At 34.5% G+C, this 20,092-nt stretch overlaps 1 protein-coding gene across 2 annotated transcripts in view; it reads left to right on the top strand.

Moving 5' to 3' along the window:
- The window catches only part of EPC2 (enhancer of polycomb homolog 2), a 121,994-nt gene that overhangs the window by 100,083 nt on the left and 1,819 nt on the right, over positions 1-20,092 (top strand). The window contains exons 7-13 of one of the 2 annotated variants that reach the window (XM_025856172.2): positions 2,089-2,280; positions 5,562-5,651; positions 7,050-7,195; positions 7,304-7,647; positions 16,481-16,611; positions 18,225-18,384; positions 19,318-19,651. In XM_025856172.2, the coding sequence (XP_025711957.1) occupies positions 2,089-2,280; positions 5,562-5,651; positions 7,050-7,195; positions 7,304-7,647; positions 16,481-16,611; positions 18,225-18,384; positions 19,318-19,651 (1,397 nt within the window). Of the gene's footprint in view, positions 1-2,088; positions 2,281-5,561; positions 5,652-7,049; positions 7,196-7,303; positions 7,648-16,474; positions 16,612-18,224; positions 18,385-19,317; positions 19,652-20,092 lie in introns of both variants that reach the window. The other variant, XM_025856165.2, reaches the window with a different exon arrangement.

The raw sequence follows: 20,092 nt of genomic DNA, 5'->3' as shown, positions 1-20,092 counted from the left end.
CTTAGTATAGTTTGGTTAAGGAAAAACGTAATTAACATGTTGTTTTTACTATCTGCCAAGCTCTTTGCTAGGAATTTTTACATACGTATTAACTCATTATTCCTTACAGCAGCCCTTTGACATAGATTTTACCCCTGTATGACTTCTAGATCATATAGCTGATAAGGGGCTGATTCAAGGTTTAGGTCCAGGTCTAACAACCAAAAACCATGTGCTTTTCACTATGCCATCTGCTTCGCTAAAGAATATGGGTAAAGTTTACTTGTTATCACTAGCCTTAGCACATCCAGTGTTGTAGTGGCAGGCATCAAAATCTTAAGATTAAAGCTTTCTTCATTGGGACTATTGAAAGTTATTCTTATTTTCATCATTACTTCCAGAACCAGCATTTATCAACTGCTATCTACTTGGAGTGATTTGAAGAAGTCCTATAAGTTCCAGATCCTATTTTCTTCCTAATAGAAAGAGCTAGACTCCATGATTATTTTAGTCTCTTAGACTTAAAGGAATTGTATTTATTTAGTATTCATGTGGTACATTAATTAAAGTATTCAATGAGAAATAATAAAAATAAAACTTTAAGGAGTTTAGTTTTAAATAAGAAATAGGTATTGACTATTTAGATAGTAGAGCTTTACTCTGTAGCAAGATTTAAAAAGCAACATAGGGTGTTTGTGGAAAATTCATCTTTTAAAAATGTACACAATTCTTATTTTTCATGGGTTCGCTCTTAAAGGTCAAAGAAGAATTTGGAGCAGGAAGACTCCTCCTTTTATTCAACTGATGTCAATTTAAACACCAAAGTTCTTTCTTATTCATCACAGGCATCTAGCCCACCTACCTGATTTCTTTTTAAATCACACTTGCCTCTATAGCCAAAAATTTACCAATGCAATAAATGTAATTCTCTAAGTTATTTTTAAAATCCATTTTATAAAAACCAATGCTTTTTTCAGGTATATGATTGGTAGGCATAGAATATGAAATCTCAACCTGAAATTACTGATAGAATCAGCTTTTGTTATATATTGATTCTTATTTTTGATCATCTGTAAGAATAAACATTCACCCTGTTTACTAGTTTTAGAGATATGGTTGCATCCATTGTTGCTCTACCCCATTATACATAGTTTATTTACTTGGCCACACATCCCACCTTAAAATATAGATGGTTTCTAAGAGTAGGAGTTTTCTTTTTGATGCCGTAACTATATCCATTGAATGAAACCTAGCTATATCACTAAATAATTTGCCATGTAAGCAACATTTTCATTTTATGTTCCTTTTTTGATGCTGCAGTAGTTTTAACAAAAATGTGGACTACATGGGAGAATATAGAACTTCCTAAATATATTTTCACTTTCATATTGCTTGTACTTTGGTGCTTAGAACAATCATTTTCAAACTTTTTAGGCAGTAAATCACTACTTATTAAAAGGAATACTGTTATGTTAAAACAGAGCTTCTCAACTGAGGAGTGGAGAGCAAGGGGGGCTGGAAACCCACCCCATTAGTCAGTCTCTTGCCAGGTGGCCTCTTAAGTGCTGTCACAGCGTTCTGGGGTACTTGAGAACAGTTTGATTATTGTTCAGTTGAGGCAGTAATTACGCATTCTAAAAAAGTAAAAGTTTTTTTTCTAGTTAATAAACTTATTTTTCTCAAAAAAATTACCAGCTGTAGAAATTTTTAAAAATTGGAAGTAAGTGTAGAAACAAATTAATGAATTTATAATCTAATTCAGGTTATTTTAAAAATAAAGTTATTAATACAGTGGATTTAAATAAAATTGAATTTGAGTACTTCTAAATGCTGGATTGCATAATAATAGGGCAATTATTAAAAATCACTAACATCTTAAAGTATAAATAACAGTATAAAAGCAAATTACCATTATGATTTTTAATCATAACTTGCAAAAAGTAAAACATCTTTCAATTTATGATCACATAATTTTTGCATATTAAAAACAGTAAATAAAATCACCTCCTGGGTAAAAATGTATGTTTTTCAAAGAGCAGTAAGGTTTTTCATGATTTCTAAAATGATTTTCATTTCTTCCTTTTGGGGGAAAAATCGTCATGTAAACAGCACCCTCATCATTTGTCTTTGAAAGAAGAGGCTTCTGATGTGGTTCGTCAAAAGAAGAAGTACCCAAAGAAGCCTAAAGCAGAGGCTTTGATAACATCTCAGCAACCCACTCCTGAGACATTGCCTGTGATCAATAAGAGTGATATTAAGCAATATGACTTTCACAGCTCAGATGAAGATGAATTTCCACAGGTGCTTATTTTAAAACTATTTTGAAGACATTTCCTTTTAGTCTTTTATGTTGCTATATTTTAAAACATAATTAACCTCTTAGTTTTGATTCTTACTCTCTTCACCTAATGTTATATAGCATATATACATTTTCCACATTATTTATGTGGCCACTGAAATGGTATTTACTTTCCATTATTTTCTATCAGTTGGGTAGAATTTATTCTCTGCGGAGCATTTAGGTGTTTTCAGTTATCCCTTTTATAAAAATGAACATTATTATTCTTTCCCTCTATATTTAAAGTAGACTATTAGAAATGGATTATCAATATTTTAAGGTAGTTAATACATAATTGTAAATATTGACCCAATAATAATTCCTTTTTTTTTTTTTACTATATTCCACCAGCATTTATTTTATAATTTTAATGTAAATTTTGCTACTTTGTTTGGTGATAACCATTTAATTTTAAAGATTTAGAAGAACTGATTCAAGTTGTAAATTGTGAAGACAGTTCTTTGGTTTATATTGCAACAGTTTATAGCAAAATGTTTGCAATTTTAAAATCTTAATTTTACTTTCACACGTGCTATTTTTAAAAATAAGACCTTTGTATATTAAAGGATCAATTTTAAAAGATATATTTATAGTTTAGTACCTCCTCTAGCAATACCCTTTTTTTTCCTTTCTATATGGTATAGGCAACCTAAAGAGAATGCTATATCACAAGTATGTATTATTATATTGTAACATTTTTGCTTCATTGCTTTAAAAGAAAAAAACTTCTAAACCAACATTACAGATATGTCTAGAAGCAAGTTTATGGTTGTAACTATTTAAAATCTAGAGTTTACATAAAAACGTAAAATGTGTCCCCTTTGACTAGATTATGTATTTTTTTTACTCTTCTGTCACTAATTTATAGATAATATTTTAGTATTTATCTGGGTTGTAACAAATGCACAAAGGTATGTTTAATTTAGTACACTCTTGAAAAGCACTTAATGAAATAATTCATTACGTTTTTGTCAAAGGATTATCCAGTTAGACTCAGTGCTTTGAAGAGCCATGGGACATGGCCATTTTGAAGGAATGAGGAAATAATGTCCTAACAAATAGTAGTTTTCCATATAGAAAGAGTAGGAAGGGGCTCTAGGCAGAGGAAACAGCATATGAGGGAGAACTGCAAGTAAGAATATGACATGGTTTATTATATATCAATAATAGTCTTATGTTGGTAGTACTCAGAATAGCTTACAAAGTTTTGCTTTACACCCCCAGCCCTTTAAGAATGACACATGGGATATTATGACCTATAGAAACTTTTCCTTTCTTGCTGAAATCAGTCCATCACCTTGATGGTAGGGCACACTCACATGCTAATCATACAGTCCTCATGCATTAAAGGACCTTTGTTTCTGTTCTGAATTCTTGTGTTTACTCATATAGTCCCCAGCCCATAAACCCACGTGAAAATTTCAAAATTTTGAATTGTATTTTGAAACTTTTAGGTTCCTCTGAGTCCTTTTACTAGGTCTTTAAAAACCCTCATTAATTTTTATAATGATATCCCCTTGTTGCTAAAAAATAAGTATTTACCTGTATAGTTGGATGTCATTCAGTGAGGCAGCTATTTAGGATGTAGCTCTTAAAAAATCAGGACTTTCTTGCTGAAAAGATCATTAAAATAATATGTTTCTTCTTTGTCCAGTAAACAAGGAACAAAGGAGTAGGAGCCTTAAGAGAACAAACATTTTAACTTCAGACTTACCCAACTGACTTGCAGCAGAGCAGAATTAAAAACCCTGTCTTTTCTTGATCATGCTTCTGATTCTCCTAATATCAACTCTCTTCTTCCTATGTCTCAGACTAAATCCTGGAATCCACTCCTGGGAAATGGTGGTCGGGACAGAGCGGGGTGGTATACTTTATGCAAAGAATTTCTAAGACTTTGTAACACTTCCCTGTGTGTATTTTAGAAGAGGTAGATGATCTGCAAAGGAACCAAAGTATAAAATTCACATTTGGGATTTCCTTTCAAATTTCAGGTTTGGGGCTTGGTTCCCCGAGAAGAAGAATCAGCCCCAGCTTACTGTTTCTATGTCTCCCCCATAGGGTTGGTGGAGGTATATTGGAACCTCAAACAAATGCCTTTCTCCCCTGGATGACCCTGCTCAGTGGTAATTACCACAGTTTGGAAATAATGTGGAGAACACATTTTTCCTCTCAAAATAGGAAGAGAGGGATTTGTGAGGTTCAAAATTTGCAAGTAAATATGGTTGAGCCAGCGTTGTCAGAAAAAGAGATGTACTCCAAAGTGAAATTACGAGACTACTGAAACTTAAGTACCAAAACTTTTTTTTTTTTAAATTTTAACCATATGGGTAGAAATTTATCTAAACCATATTATTTCTCTGCTGTATCAGAGTATATTTGTATATCATTTAATCCATTTTTTATGACATTTATAAAGTTTGCTCTAATGGATCAGTGTTGCCCCAGGGGTCCACTCATGTTGTAGAGGGATGTTTATCTAAGATCATGTGGTTCTGGGCACTTTTTAATTATGTGATAACAGCTTTTTGAAAGTCTTTATTTTTTCTTTTGCTGTCAGGTTGTGGGCTTATCACTTCTCTCTGCAGCCAGTCTGCAAGTCTTCTTTCCTCTTCTAATTTTCTGCTTCTGATCTGCTAAGTTTAAAAAGTGATTTTATTAGACTGTGTACCTGAAACTAATATTACACTGTATGTTAACTAACTGGAATTAAAATAAAAACTTCTTTTAAAAAGTGATTTTTAAAAAATGAGTAAGGAAATAAGGAACTCCCTTTGAGAAAAATGTATGACCTATAATGACTTTGGGGAGAGCACTATTCATACGCCTTTTTTACTTCCTAGTTTTTGGCTTTATTACAGAGAAAGAAAGTTATTGCATAAAAATACATCTGTAGATGAAGCATAATTGTCAAAATAAAAGTGTTTATGGGCACATACATTATTTATAAAATGTAAGTGGGATATATTAAAAACTCTACTAATTCTTAGGTACTTACATGTTCAGAAGCAATTAGACAATACCTTGTTGACTCTCCTGCAAGAACTAATCCATCCCAAATAATCATGTTTAACCGTAGAAAATCTGTGCTAGTCTTTAACTGTTTGGGGGAATTTACTGCTTACTGTATGGAATATAGGAGTGATGTACTGTATGTCATCAGATTCTGATTTTAGACCATTACAAAGATTGATCTGTTGGCTTTTGGTAACTCCTAAATGGAATGTCTCGTGACTCTTTTTTCTAGGTACCATCCCCAGTATCAGAACCTGAAGAAGAAAATGATCCTGATGGTCCCTGTGCTTTCAGGAGGCGAGCAGGATGCCAGTATTATGCTGTAAGAACTTGGTTTTTGTAGTCTTTTTGTAAACTGGAATTAACAGATATTTCTTGTCAAGGTAGCTTAGTCTTGATCTAAAAATGGGAAGTCCATTGGCATTTTTTTAGTTACTACCCCCTATACACATACCAATAAAAGATGCTTAAAGGTACTGAGTCCTTTCAGAGGTTATTAAAAAATATCAGAATCCTTTACTTGGAAATTGATAATTTAAAATTCTAAATTTTAGAAATTTAGTGGTACTTTGGGCTTTAATTGTAGCTTCATTTAGGAGTTACGAAAATTACTGTCACTGCTAGAGTTAGGTAAGCCCAGAATCTCTAATTGAAATTTTTTTTTTAAAGATTTATTTATTTATTTGAGAGAGTGTGCACACACAAGCAGTGGGGGAGGGTCAGAGGAAGAGAGAATCCTGAAGCCGACTCCCCACTCAGCGCGGAGCCTGACAAGGGCCTCAGTCCCATGACCCTGAGATCATGACCTAAGCCGAAATCAAGAGTTGGCCGCTTAACCAACTGAGCCACCCAGGTGCCCCAAAATTTTGATTGTTGCTGTTTACTAAAATTTAGGGAAGTCCATCTTGTGCATACATACCAAGTAAGGATCAAACATAAAAGAATCGTTTTTAGACTTTCTTTATGGCGATATGTTATATAATAATAATACTCAAACTTTTTGACACACTTAGAAATTGCTTTGTGCTATTAAGTCAAGTTTTGGTGCAGCATTATATCAGGAGTGACCCTCACTCCCAAATGCTTGGGTTTCAGATAAGGTATAACTATAGAATTATGAGGATAGCTTTCAGATACAACTTGCAGAGACCATTTATCTTGCTGCATTATGGTAAACATCTACACTTCCAGCATTTCAGGGTTTGTGTGTGTGTGTTTAGCATAGAAGAGATAGAAAGTTATTTATTTACGAGTTATGCTGAGAAAAAGAGAAAATTATAAAAAGGTAGAGAAATGTTAAGGCCCAGAGAAATAAAGAAGTGTCAGCTTGACCCATACATACATGCTTAAAGTAAAATTTTTGGTTCAAAAACAATTTTCCTTCTGGTTTATATCAATAGGAAGCCTATACATTACTAACTTTACTATCTCTACTTTTCTACATAGATGTTAAAAGCCATATTTTTCTTTAAAGATATATTTCTTCTAATATATGCTATACCCTAAAATATTAAATTCAATTTCATTTATTTTGGTGAGTGAACTTTTTATTCAGTTTTATAAAGTTTTATCTTATTAATGTCATTTAAACCCCAATTTTACAGTTTTATATCTAAATTTTAATTGCCCTGCTAATGCTGTACTTTATTTTTATCATGATGTAACTTCTCTTCATTTCAGATATACTCCATGAGTTTTAATTTTATTTCTTTCTTTGCAGCCTCGTTTGGACCAAGCTAACCACTCATTTGAAAATTCAGAATTGGCAGATTTGGATAAGTTGAGGTATAGGCATTGCCTTACAACACTCACAGTCCCAAGAAGATGTATAGGATTTGCAAGGAGGCGAATTGGCAGAGGTGGAAGGTAAACAATTTGTTTTGGCCTGGTTTTTGTTTATAAACTAGAGGGGACGATATAAAGAAAATGTTAAGTTCTTCCAGATAATACTTGGTTTTATATTGTTTTTTTCAGGGTCATAATGGACCGAATATCCACAGAACATGACCCAGTCCTGAAACAGATAGACCCTGAAATGCTGAATGGTTTTACAAGCTCTTCCCAAACTATAGACTTTTCTTCTAATTTCATTCGGACCAATGCTTCCAGTAAACATTGTGAAAATAGACTGTCCCTTTCTGAAATATTAAGCAATATCAGATCATGTCGACTACAGTGTTTCCAGCCAAGGCTACTAAATTTACAGGACAGTGATAGTGAAGAATGTACCTCAAGAAAATCAGGGCAGACTGTGAACAATAAAAGAGTTTCTGCAGCATCTGTAGCTTTATTGAACACCAGCAAGAATGGCATATCAGGTAAGCTGTCACTTTGTTAAAAGTATATCATGCTCTTTTTTTCCTCCTTAATTTTCATTATCCGCTAAATAAGTGCTAAGTCCTCAGGGTAAATTTTGAAAGTTTATTTTTCTTAAAGATTTTATTTATTTATTTGATAGAGAGATAGAGCACAAGTAGGCAGAGCGGGAGGGAGAGGGAGAAGCAGGGTCCCCACTGAGCAGGGAGCCGGATGTGGGGCTTGATCCCAGGACCCGAGGATCATGACCTGAACCGAAGGTAGATGCTTAACCAACTGAGCCACCCAGGTGCCCCTTGAAAGTTTATTTTCATAATCCCACTGAAGAACGGAATTTTTTACCTTAACCTACTACAGTTTTTTTCCAGCCTAAACCCCATTATTGTGGTTCACATTTTAAATAATGTCCTAATATCTCTAAGATCCTCACTTATATTTTGAATATGTGTGCCTGGTATGGTGAATGTGTAGGCAGAATGCATAGGGAGTTCCCTATGGGCAAAGTGGTTATAAGCTGCTACCAGATCTTCATAGCCATAGTGTGCACTTGTTAAACAGAGTTTCCCTTTTTTGTATATTAGCTTTGCTCAGATATAGGCATTGCTCTTCAAGAGTACCACTGAACGCTTTTTTTCTGAAAAATGATTTTTTTAAGAAGCTCCCCATGAATAGTTGTAATTTTGTTTGGTAGCTTACCTCTGATTGAGATTGGAGAGCATTTTTCACTTTAAGAAACATTGTGCCCAAATTAATGTAATATTTTTATGACATGTACATTGTAAATAATGTATAATACCTAGACAGTCTAAAATCTAATTTTGATTTGTTTTCCTCTGCGGATAGTCTTCTCTTTATCACATGTATACAAGTAGGTATAATTTTTAATATCCTTATGATACATACAAGCAGTGCATGGTATCCAGAGACAAAACTAGATATGACTTGACTTACACTGTTGATATCCTTCCTTTCTAGAAAACATAAGTATTTCTAAATTATTTCCTGAATGGTGCATTTTACTATGCAAAATTATGTTAAACATCTTTAAAGTGGTTTCAAATCATTTTAGTTTGAAATTTGGTCTCAGTCATGTTCAGTCTTTTTCTGTTACTGGACTGCTTATTTTTAAACTTGACCTAGACATTTATCTATTTAAAGATTATAGTAGAAAATTGGATTTGTTTGAATGATTAGAAGTTGACATGTCATTCCTCCAAATTAGTTGGCTAATTTTCTCCTGAGCAAACTTAGATAAGGAAAATGATATCCCATTATATAAAGTTCATGAATCTGTGAAGTTTAATGAGCTCTTGAAGCTGAAATAGATAAATACCAAATATGATTTGTGGTGGCAAGCTTATTAGAAATCTAAAGGTAGGAAGTTGACAAATACCAGGTCAGATTTTTTTTTTCCGCCAACCCCATGACAGTGTGCAAATTACTTAGCTGAATTGGAATTTCTGTAACAAAAATTACTCAAAATAATTTTTGCCAAAAGGATTTTAAAAACATCTCAGTATAGGCATTTATAATTAGATTTGATAGTAGATTGAATTTCTTCTCTAACAATGTGTACCATACCAAAAAAATGATTTTACATTTCATCTCAACTTGAACATGGCCAGCTTTCTATTGTACATTCCCAGTAAACTCCAAAAGGATTTGATTTGACCCTTCCAGAAAATATGCATAGGTTGTGTATGTTATTATGTCATCATTACTCTAGTTGTATTCATCCAGAATATAACTTACTATAACTTAAATAATTCTATAATAATTAGCTCTAGAATTTTATGACACTAACATAATACATCAGCATAAAATAAGCATTTAAAGTATCTTAGGCACACATGCACTTTTCAGGTAACTTAAGTGACAAATATGTGTTGTTAACATCATAGACAGTAAAGTTTTTTAATTTTTACCTTTCCCCTAAAAAAAAATAGTCTTTTTGGTCTGTATAATATAGTATTCTCAACATAGTACCATTTCCTTCTTTCTTTGACAAATTTCAAGATTTAAGCAACAACTGAGCTACATCAGAATCAGTGTTTTGTTTGTTTTTTTAAAGATTTTATTTACTTATTTGACAGAGAGCACAAGCAGGGGGAGCGGCAGGCAGAGGGAGAAGCAGGCTTCCTGCTGAGCAAGGAGCCTGATGTGTGGGGCTCAATCCCAGGACCCTGGGATCATGACCTGAGTCAAAGGTCACTTAACCAACTGAGCCATCCAGGTGCTTAATTGACTGAGTTACCCAGGCGCCCCTAGAATCAGTTTTTAAATAGAAATTTTCAAATATATATTTAATTCTGTTGCTAGAGTAAAGGATTTTGTTTGACGTTTTCCTTCTCAGCTGTGATCCTCTAATCATTGAGGCCACAAGGTTTTTGGTTTTGTTTTTTTTTTAAATACATTTGTTTTGTTTCAAAATACTAGGCACAGGTATATAAATGCATAATGGAACAAGTCTTTTAACAGCATTTTTGTAAACAGTTGAAAAGCTGTGACAATTTTAAGTACCCATTTGTACCAGTTCTATTCATTACATAGTCCTCTTAGTTCTGGTTAGATAATTTCAGTGAATTCCATTACAGTTCAGTAAATATTGATAGGAATTCCTTCATCAACTTAAAGAGGATGTAGGAGTTTTTAGAAAGTTGGTAGTTTTATGTTTGATGGACATAGACAACAGAATTGAACCCACATCTGTTTTATTTCTTTTAATCTTTATGCCTTTATTAGTACTGTTGCCTTCTGCTTATTCTTTGTGGAGTTGGTCATGAGAGTGTGTTTGTCTTTAAGAGTAACAAGACTGACACAGGACCATATTTTTACCTTACAAAGTGTATCACTGAGCTAGACAAATTATAAGTACTGAATTTTCTGTTTCATAGCTGAGAAATCAGAACAAATAAAGGGTTTTAATCAGAAATAGAAATCTGATACACTCGACAGTAATATTTATATCACAAGTTTTTTAGTTCTTAAAAACACTGGAACTTGAGAGCTAATGGCAAAGAATTTTCTTTTATGTTGTTAATAACCCAGTTAATATTTTTCAACTCATAATCCCTGTGTCCTAAATATATTCTAATTGTTACTTTTGATATCATACTTAAAGGACTTAAAACAAATTGAAATGTATGTCCTAGGTATTAGAAGAACTAAAACTGAAGACTTCATTTTAAAGCAAAGACACATGTCTTATTAACTATTAAGTAAGATCTGTTTCGTTAGTTGGAAAAGTCTTCTCAAAGAATAGAAGCAGGGCAGAGAAAGGAAAGATGGATTGTGCTGAACGTGGCAAGTGAATAACCAAGGAAAACTAATTTCACACATAATTATTTGGAATTATCATATGCAAAGCTCTATGTTAAGTGTTTAAGAGTTGCGGTTTTACAAGACAATGATCCTTTCAAGGAGTTTACAGCACATGGCAAGTATTACATTCTTTATATAACTAGATAAAGTTTTTAGTCATTTGAAACTGCAGATTTATTTATTCTTTTGAGCTATTGTTCTTAAAACCAGAACTTAAGAAAATGTATTGCACATCTAAAAGTAGCTTTGCTTGGGGCACCTGGCAGGCTCATTTTGGTAGAGCATGTGACTCTTGATCTCAGGGTTGTGAGCTCAAGCCCCACGTTGGGTGTAGAGATTACTTTTAATATGAAGGAAGGAAGGAAGCTTTGCTTGTTCAGACTTGAAGAGCTGGGTTAATTTACATTTAACCTTGGTTTTGACTAATGCATAGTTGCAATGAGCATTTTTTTCCCCTCATTTGTCTTCGTATATTGAATAGATAACCAGCAGCCTTTTTGACCAGGTGCAAGTATCTTAACATTACCAATTTGTAAGAACATCAGCATTTTGGACAGTTTTCCAAGAAAAATTCCTGATTTTTTAATTTTTTCAGTTTCTTTTCCCATTCTTTCTTAAATTGCCATAAAATGTTTGCAAGTGTGAAAGTTTTTGAATAGGTAAAACTACATTTTCACAACTAGCTAAGGTACTCACAAGGATTCATTTTTGACTTAGGGTTTCTTCCAGAGTTGTGAGAAATAGATTCAGATTTCAGGAATCAAAATATTTTAGTTTGACTACTAAAGGAAATAATACTGAAATTTCAGTCGTAACTATTTAGGTTGGGTATCAGAAGTTTAAATGGGTCTTTAAAGATTTTATTTTTAAGCAATCTCTACACCCAATGTGGGGCTCAAACCTATAACCCCCACATCAAGAATCACATGTTCTACCAACTGAGCCAGCCAGGCACCCCCTAAATGGGTCTTTATTTTCACATCTCATTTGTTCCTCAGTCTTCATCTCCTCACCCTTCATCCCTGACTTCACCTCCCATCTTCACCCTTTGTACCCCCACAGTTTTGCAGTCTATTCATTAGTTTGCCTTTAACTGTGAGAGTTACATTATAGGATGTGTATAGTCCTAGACAAATAATGTCAACTTTCAAGGATTGAGATTTAGCCTCACAGTAGCTCCAATGGTTTATCTGAACTTTCACCTGACTCCTCTGTAAGACCTACGTTTAAAATAGGTTGTCTGTCTTCCCCACCCCCATCAGCCCCAGATCTGTCTTTTAAAACAAAAATGCATATAGTCAGCATTGCTTCAATAAAGCATATATTAAGACTTTTGTAACAAAGACCTACCCTGTAGATGAAGAAATACTGGATAATATATATTCATTTTGACTTTTAGATCATCTTTACTACCATATTAGATGTTCTTCATTAAACTATGAAAACTTGGTCTAGCTTAGTGTTTAAATAACTCCATAGCTTCCCAAGAATACAGATTGTACTAGCCCACTTAGAGAAACACTGCCTTAAAAATAATTTTTAAAAGGCACACACAAGCACAAAAAATCATATGTTCATACTCTGTTGTGAGATGGTTATCCAGAAGATCCAGAATGTGTTTCTATTAGATTTTTCTTCTTAGTTTATCAACAAAACAAAAGTTAGCAAATACAAAGATTTCCCCATGCTCAAGAATACTTCTGTGGGCCCAAATTTAAGAAACAGTGATCTAGGGGTTTAGAATTATTAAACCAGTGTAAAATATAGTGGAGATACCTTGAGTATATTTTTGATGGATCACTGTTAGAATATGAGAGGGAAAGCTAATAAGGGATCAGCCTAACAGACCACCATACAGGAACCACATACCTGAAAGGTGAAAGCTGAAATGAGGAATGCCTAGGACTTTTGAAATCAGAATCAACATTCCAAGGATGGTGACAAGTATTCTAACAAAAAATACATGGATTCATCTGGTGAGTAAAGCAGCTGATAAATCTAAGATGGGTAATGAGCCAGATACAAAAAAAAAAAAAATTGCCAGAAAGTTTAGGGGCTTTAGTGAAAAACAGACTATTGGTTATATACACAAAATATTTAGAAATGCAAGTACACCACTAATGTATAGAATGATGTATTTGCATATATAAAGAGAAAAATTCTATAATATGTATACCTATATTTTAGCATGTATTAACCACAGAGATTTGGAAGACTTCTTACTCCAGTAAAAGGACACTTCCCATCTGTCTAGATTAGTGAATTATTGCTCCCTTCACAAAACAGTCAGATTTGTGGTTACTTTTAAACTGACAGGACTTACAGGGGTGGGAGAGCGTAGATTTATGACCAGCATAAATTTCAGTTTTATGCTAGCAACTTACGAGCAACTAGTGGAAAGAACTTGGCTTGGCCCTAAGCAGGAGAAGCAGATTGGTTTCTGTTTTGTATGTTCCCAATTCCCCTTTTTGCCTCTACATCCCCTCCCTACCCCAAGGCTGGGCCCCCTCTTCTCTATCTCATTTCTAAACAGATTTCTTCACACTATAACTGCAACCTTTTCCTGATGTGTTTTAACGTTTGCCTTTTGATGACTGCAAGTCAGTGTACAAAATAAATTTCTTGTGAAAGTATTTGAGTAATTTATGGCAGGAAGAATAATCAGTAGAGAAGGTGCTTTCAAGTCAGATTACCTACCAAGTTACTTATCTCTACCTACCATTAAGTCAACCCTAAGAATGAAAATTCACTACTGTGCCTGTGCCATTAAAATAGTACATTCTTACCACTTTCCGTTCACCCTAACAAAATGAAAGGGTGTTTTGTATGTGTACCAATTCTGTGCCACAATTACTAATTGCTCTTTTTGTCTAAAGAGTTGAAATAATACTAAACAATGCTCTAGAAAATTCTGAATGAGGAGCATGAGCTTCTTTTCAAGCACAAAACTTTATAGTAAAGAAAGAATTAGATGTCAGGAATGAATATAATATGCTAAGCTTGAGTTGAGGGGAAGAGAAAAAAATAAATGTCATTTTTAAAGCATTACCATATTATAGAATTAAATTGAGTTTATATCAGTCATTCTCAGCCAGTAATGGGATCAGGGATGAAATTTTTGGCATCAAAGTTAGCCTAGGTTTAAAAAGGTTAGGAAACACCATCAATTTGAGTAATTTGGATTGAGTCTTGTTGGGATTTTAATGAGTTTTCTATGGGGAAAAGGATGGGGTTCCTGAGCAAATTAATGGTCTCAACAGGACAGGGCAATAAGTAGACATATCCTCTCTTCCGCAAAAGAGGCAGTCTTATCAGCATTCCTTTTTAATTTATATGTAAATGATCATCCATTCATAAAAAGCAAGTAGAACACCTATAGTTGGCAATACTTTGTTAGTCATGGACTACCAACCAAAAGTAATTTTTTTCATTAAAAAGTGCTTTTTGTTCTTTCTACTAATTTAGGTACATAGTTATTCTGAATTAGATTTCTATCTCATGATTTTCTGAATTAAAAGACTTTGGAGAAGAAGATTCTCGGTGTTCTCATTTCTCTCTTAGTTTTGAAATAGCCATTAAAAGTATATTCACTTAATTTGGTTTATTCCTCACTTAATCACTGTAACCTCCCACCTTTTCACCACAACAAAAAAACTTAGCTGTAGATGAACATAATGCTGGATTTGAGGGAGTAGACAATGCTAACACCAGATTCCAAGTCCATTTCATTTGAATTGGCACACTATACACGTAAGACTTTAAACAGATTTATTTGGGTTTAACTTAAGATTTTTCCTTCCTGTCTTTTATCTAATAAGCTATTTTTCATCTCTTTCCCAAGGTTTTCAAACAGCTGGAAATTCATGAATACTTCACATTTTCATTTGATTTTGAAGATTGTAAATTTAGAATTAAAAATATTTTTTCATTTTAAAAATAGAACACTTGCAGTGAATTTAACATGTGCAGACAAAGAGAAACATTTGATTTTGTTGGTAATTCAGTAAGATAACTAATGTGTACTTCAAAAATACAGGTAATATTAAAATTTTAGAGTGAGCACTATCGTAGCCCCAGGTCTTTTACTCTTCTAAAAATAAAATTGCTATCTAAGAACTGTTTTTCCTTCATAGTCCAGTACAAATTTTAATGATAATGTTGCAGAACAGAAATGAAGGCATATCTAATGCTTTGTCCATCTCTGGGGCCTAACTCCCTTTTCATAGAAAATAGGCTGTATTACCATCACACTTTTAAAAATTTCTGATTTGTAATTGTACCAAATGGAAAACTTGGGGGTGGGGGGCTAGTTAAGTAATCTAGGTTGAGGGTGTTGTCTTCTAGCCAAACCCCTTTAGGTCCTGTTGATTTGATTGCTCAATTGAATTTCAAAGGTTGACTCATATTAGTTGATTAGTTGATACTTCTTTTTATGTATCTTTTCTTTCCAGCTACACCACAGGACTTTATGGGGGGGGGTGGGCTGCAGACCCTTTTAGTTTATTTTGCCCTGTATTCTCTTAACTCTTAAGGTAGCACTCTGCATCATCGTAGTAGTAAATACTTGCTGATTGAAAGAAATAGTTGGGAGAGAGCAAAGAAACAATGAAGAAAAATAGAGCAAAATTAGTAGTAGATGTATTCTGATGGGACTTAATATTTCTTGATTTTGATAATGTACTAACTTCTTTGGAAATAGTTTTGTGTCCTCAACTCAATTTATCAGTGATCTACTTGAAAACTAGTGAATGAAAGTGAAGAAAATGTTTCTTAGTATAACTTTTTCTTAGCTAATCTTGTAAACAAAAGTTTTCGATGTCTTATTTTTACTTGAAATCTACTAACTTCTATTAACAGAGCATAATTGATTACATTGGAGGATACAGTCTGCCTTTAATTTTCTGAACAATTCTCTGATTTCTAGCCCATATTTATATTTGGGTTTAACTTAAAATTTTTATTTTTATATTTTGGGTTTAACTTAAGGCTTATTTTAGCATCAAATCTATTGGCTTAAAACTCAGTTAATGGTTATACTAGATGAACATCTTTGTCTTCTACTCTGATTTGTAATCAGAGAAAATGTCCTAAATGGAAACCAGCATTAAGGATCATTTACAGTCTTCCAGGTGGTCCTGCTTTCTTACTAAGGCTATCACTTAGTCATTATTATTGTTTGTAGTAATAAAAAGCAAAGTTTTTCTTAATATATAGTTACCACAATATAGTAAACTAAGAGTGATCTCAAAGTCTGAATAAATGGTTAGAATCTTCATGTTAGAACCATGTTATACAGTAAACTCTACATATAGGAACTTTTTTAGCATGTGACATTAGAAGATCATGGATATTAGCATAAACCACTTGCTTTTTATTGGGTTATTTGCAGATATATGATTTGCAGTTGCTTTTCATCTTAATTGTGCAATCACTTTATATTGTATTCTACTTGTGTTGTTAAAAGTACTTTAAAACATACTTATTTCTGAAATGAGTATCCTTTACCAGTAACAGGGGGTATCACAGAAGAGCAGTTTCAGACACATCAACAGCAGTTAGTTCAGATGCAAAGGCAGCAGCTTGCTCAGCTTCAGCAGAAACAGCAGTCTCAGCATTCCTCGCAACAGACACATCCAAAAGCACAGGTAAACTTGTCTTTTCATCATAGTTATGTTTCTTTTTTTTTTCTTTCATAATTACATAGTCTTGTTCCATTTTAGTCAAGTCACAGAGGATAACCTTGATAAACTAGTTTATATTTAATAAAGGAAGTACTAGAGTCAAATATGGTATTTGTAATTTAGGAAAGTATGTTGTTTTAAAGGGTTATAGAGAATTTGTAGAAGGAATTATATACTCTTAGAACTATCATCCCCACCCCTACAGCCCCCAAAACTTATTTTTTTCTTTATTTGAGAGAAACCATGAGTTGGGGGGAGGGGCAGAGGGAGAGGGAGAAGCAGACTCCCCACTGAGCAGGGAGCTTAGTGCAGGGGCTCCATCCCAGGACCGTAGGTTCATTACCTGAGCCGAAGGCAGACGCTTAACCAATGACCCCCAGGCGCCCTATTTTTTTTTTTCCCAAGATTATAACTTTCCTACCCACTTCTTAAACTCTGTGTTTAAGTGCCATATGGATGTGCCCCATGGGCTAAGAGGTAATTCCCTTGAATTGTGCAGTAAATCTAAACAATATAGCCCCTTGTCTCTTTGAATCACATTCCCCTGAAGAAAAAAATTGCCACCAGGTGAAGTTCTCCATAGGCATGATTAAATGAATACACTAGGGATAAGGATAAAAATACCTTATGAAATTGTAATTGCCAAAAGAAAGTAGCCCTGCTGCAAACACCTTGATATGAGCCCTGTAAGACTTACTTTGAACTCATGGCCTCCAGAACTGTATGAGAATAGGGTTCTATTGTTTAAGCCACTAAAAGTAAAACTAATTGAAAAGTATGTTTCAAATTTGAGCCATCTGAAAGAAAGACATCTAGTGTTTTAGGTCTTAAGTTTTGTTGCTTCATAATTCCAAAAGTAATTCTGAAGGAATAACAGATGAGCTCAGTCTTCGTTGTATTCTGTGAGAGCTCTTAGGCCAGTGTCTGCTGATGGAAGTTCAATTCAGTCTCAGGGGATCACTAAATATGCTAACCTTGGAAATCCTGAATCCAACAACATGAAAAATCTCAGTGACATCAGGAGCCCTCAGCACTCCTCTATCCATCATCTGGATGGATTTGAGACTGTCCCACATTCTAGAGCTATTGGCTGTTAGTAACAGCTGACCAGTTTCATACAGAATCAAGAGAAATGGCCATTAAACTTTGTTTGCTTTTTCTGAATCTCTTGGGTCACTAGCCTGCTGCAGGTTTAGGCCAGATATGTTCTTACATTGTGACAAAAATGATGGTTAGTTCCTTTGATTTCATGTCGTCCATAGTATCTAGATTGTCAAGTATTTTTTAAAAAAGCTTTCATTAACACTTACTCGAGAAATTAGTAGAGTGTTAAAGGTTTGAGGTTTTTAATTCCCTAGTTCTCCAAAATAGTTGCTTCTTCCCAGTTTTTAGTCATTTATTTCCCTGCTTCATATGCCAAAAATAAGTCTGTGGAGTCCTAGATCTCTTAATCTAAACATCTCTAACTATTCAAGATGAAAAAGGCAACTGCCTTTTGGTTTGCCCATTTCTTTAAATAGTCACGTTCATGAAATCACATCTGAAAAATTGAGAGTTTAATTTCATTTATCTTACAGGGCTCAAGCACCTCTGACTGTATGTCTAAAACACTTGACTCAGCCAGCGCCCACTTTGCTGCATCCGCAGTGGTCAGCGCACCTGTTCCGAGTCGCGGTGAGGTAGCCAAGGAACAGAACACTGGCCACAACAACATAAATGGTGTTGTCCAGCCTTCAGGTAAGCCTGTGGTTTCGTATGGTACTTATTAGCTCAAAATTGTAACTCACTGATTTGAGATAAGGTTTTTATTATTTAAATGCAAGGGGAAAGCATTGTACAAGAAATCAGTCAGGACTCTTCAGAATTTCTATGGATAGGTGTCATGGAATAGCTGAATGTTTTCTAGAATTCACATAGAGCCTGCTTCCCTGTCCTCCTGCACCCACTAGATACATTCATTTGTAACACTTCCACCCTGTCTAGTTTTATTCATATACTATCAGTGCCTCACATCTTAGGAAACATATTGAGCTAATTGCTAACCATCACCATGGAATTAATCCATGCAGCGATAAAAAGGCAAAATGCAATCCAGGTTGATCTGGGGTTTGAAATTGGGTTCACCATCCCACTAGCACATATTCATCAGACTGCTTTCTCTGACTCCTCTTGAAATACAGTATTACTCTGGAACCTTGTCTGCTTCTTACTACCCCGAGTCCTCAATGACTTGCTGTTCTTTCACCCTTCAACTACTACTCAGACCCTAGGCTTTTCCACTTGCTTTTAGATATACCTATGATCCTGATTGCCTTTCCTTACTGATTTCTTCTTGCATGTGTAAATTCTGATGGAACTCAACTATCATTTCCACATGCTCTCAACCTCCGGAGAGGGCCTCTCTGCCCCGCGATTTCCTACTTTCCAAATAGGGATGCAGCAGAATACTTTGTAAAGCCCTTTTATGCAGGCCAATAGAAAGATCTATCTTTGGGGTGGTAAGAGGTAAGTATGTTGTGATCAGGAACTCTCTTTGGAGAGGCCAGTATGTGGAAAATTAACTTGGTATTAGTATACCAGTGTTTGCACTTTTTATTAAACTCCTGATTTTTTGAGAGTTTAATTAATGTTTCATGATATGAATTGAATTATTTTCTTTTCCTCCTTCAGGAACCTCTAAAACGTTATACTCCACCAATATGGCTTTATCATCCAGCCCAGGGATTTCCGCTGTACAACTTGTAAGGACAGTTGGCCACACCACTACAAACCACTTAATCCCAGCATTGTGCACAAGCAGTCCTCAAACACTTCCCATGAACAATTCCTGCCTGACAAATGCAGTGCACCTCAATAATGTCAGTGTTGTTTCTCCAGTCAATGTGCATATCAATACACGGACTTCAGCACCATCGCCAACAGCCTTAAAACTTGCCACAGTTGCTGCCAGTATGGACAGAGTGCCAAAGGTTACTCCTAGCAGTGCCATCAGCAGCATAGCGAGGTGTGTGTGTGTGTGTGTGTGTGTGTGTGTGTGTGTGTGTGTGTGTGTGTGTCTGTGTTTGTTTGTTTCCAGTACCGTTCCATCCCTCTCTACTGGCTATACTGTGGGAGGAAAAAGACTTTTTTTTTTTTTTTTTACTGCCCAAGCAATAGATGTCTCTTTATTGACTTGCTTTTTTAACAGATACTGAGATCTGCTTAATGTAGAGCTCTATGACTTAGACTATTTTGCTTGAGGTCACTGGTAGGATGTTTAAATGCCAACCAGAAGTATAAAAAACAAGGGGGAAAAAACACATCAAATTGAAAGCCATCAGACCCCCAAAAAATACATCAAAAAATATTTTAGAAGCTTCAGTCTTCTGTTACTTTTTTGTAGCATAGACAATTGGGAAGGTTAGAGGAGGAGTTGTGTTCCGTCAGTATTATACACAAAGGGAAA

The sequence above is a fragment of the Callorhinus ursinus genome, unplaced genomic scaffold, assembly GCF_003265705.2.
Source record: "Callorhinus ursinus isolate GAN/ISIS: 27379988/994484 unplaced genomic scaffold, GSC_fseal_2.0 scaffold2, whole genome shotgun sequence".
NCBI lineage: Eukaryota > Metazoa > Chordata > Mammalia > Carnivora > Otariidae > Callorhinus > Callorhinus ursinus.
This window is presented reverse-complemented; position numbering and strand designations above follow the sequence as displayed.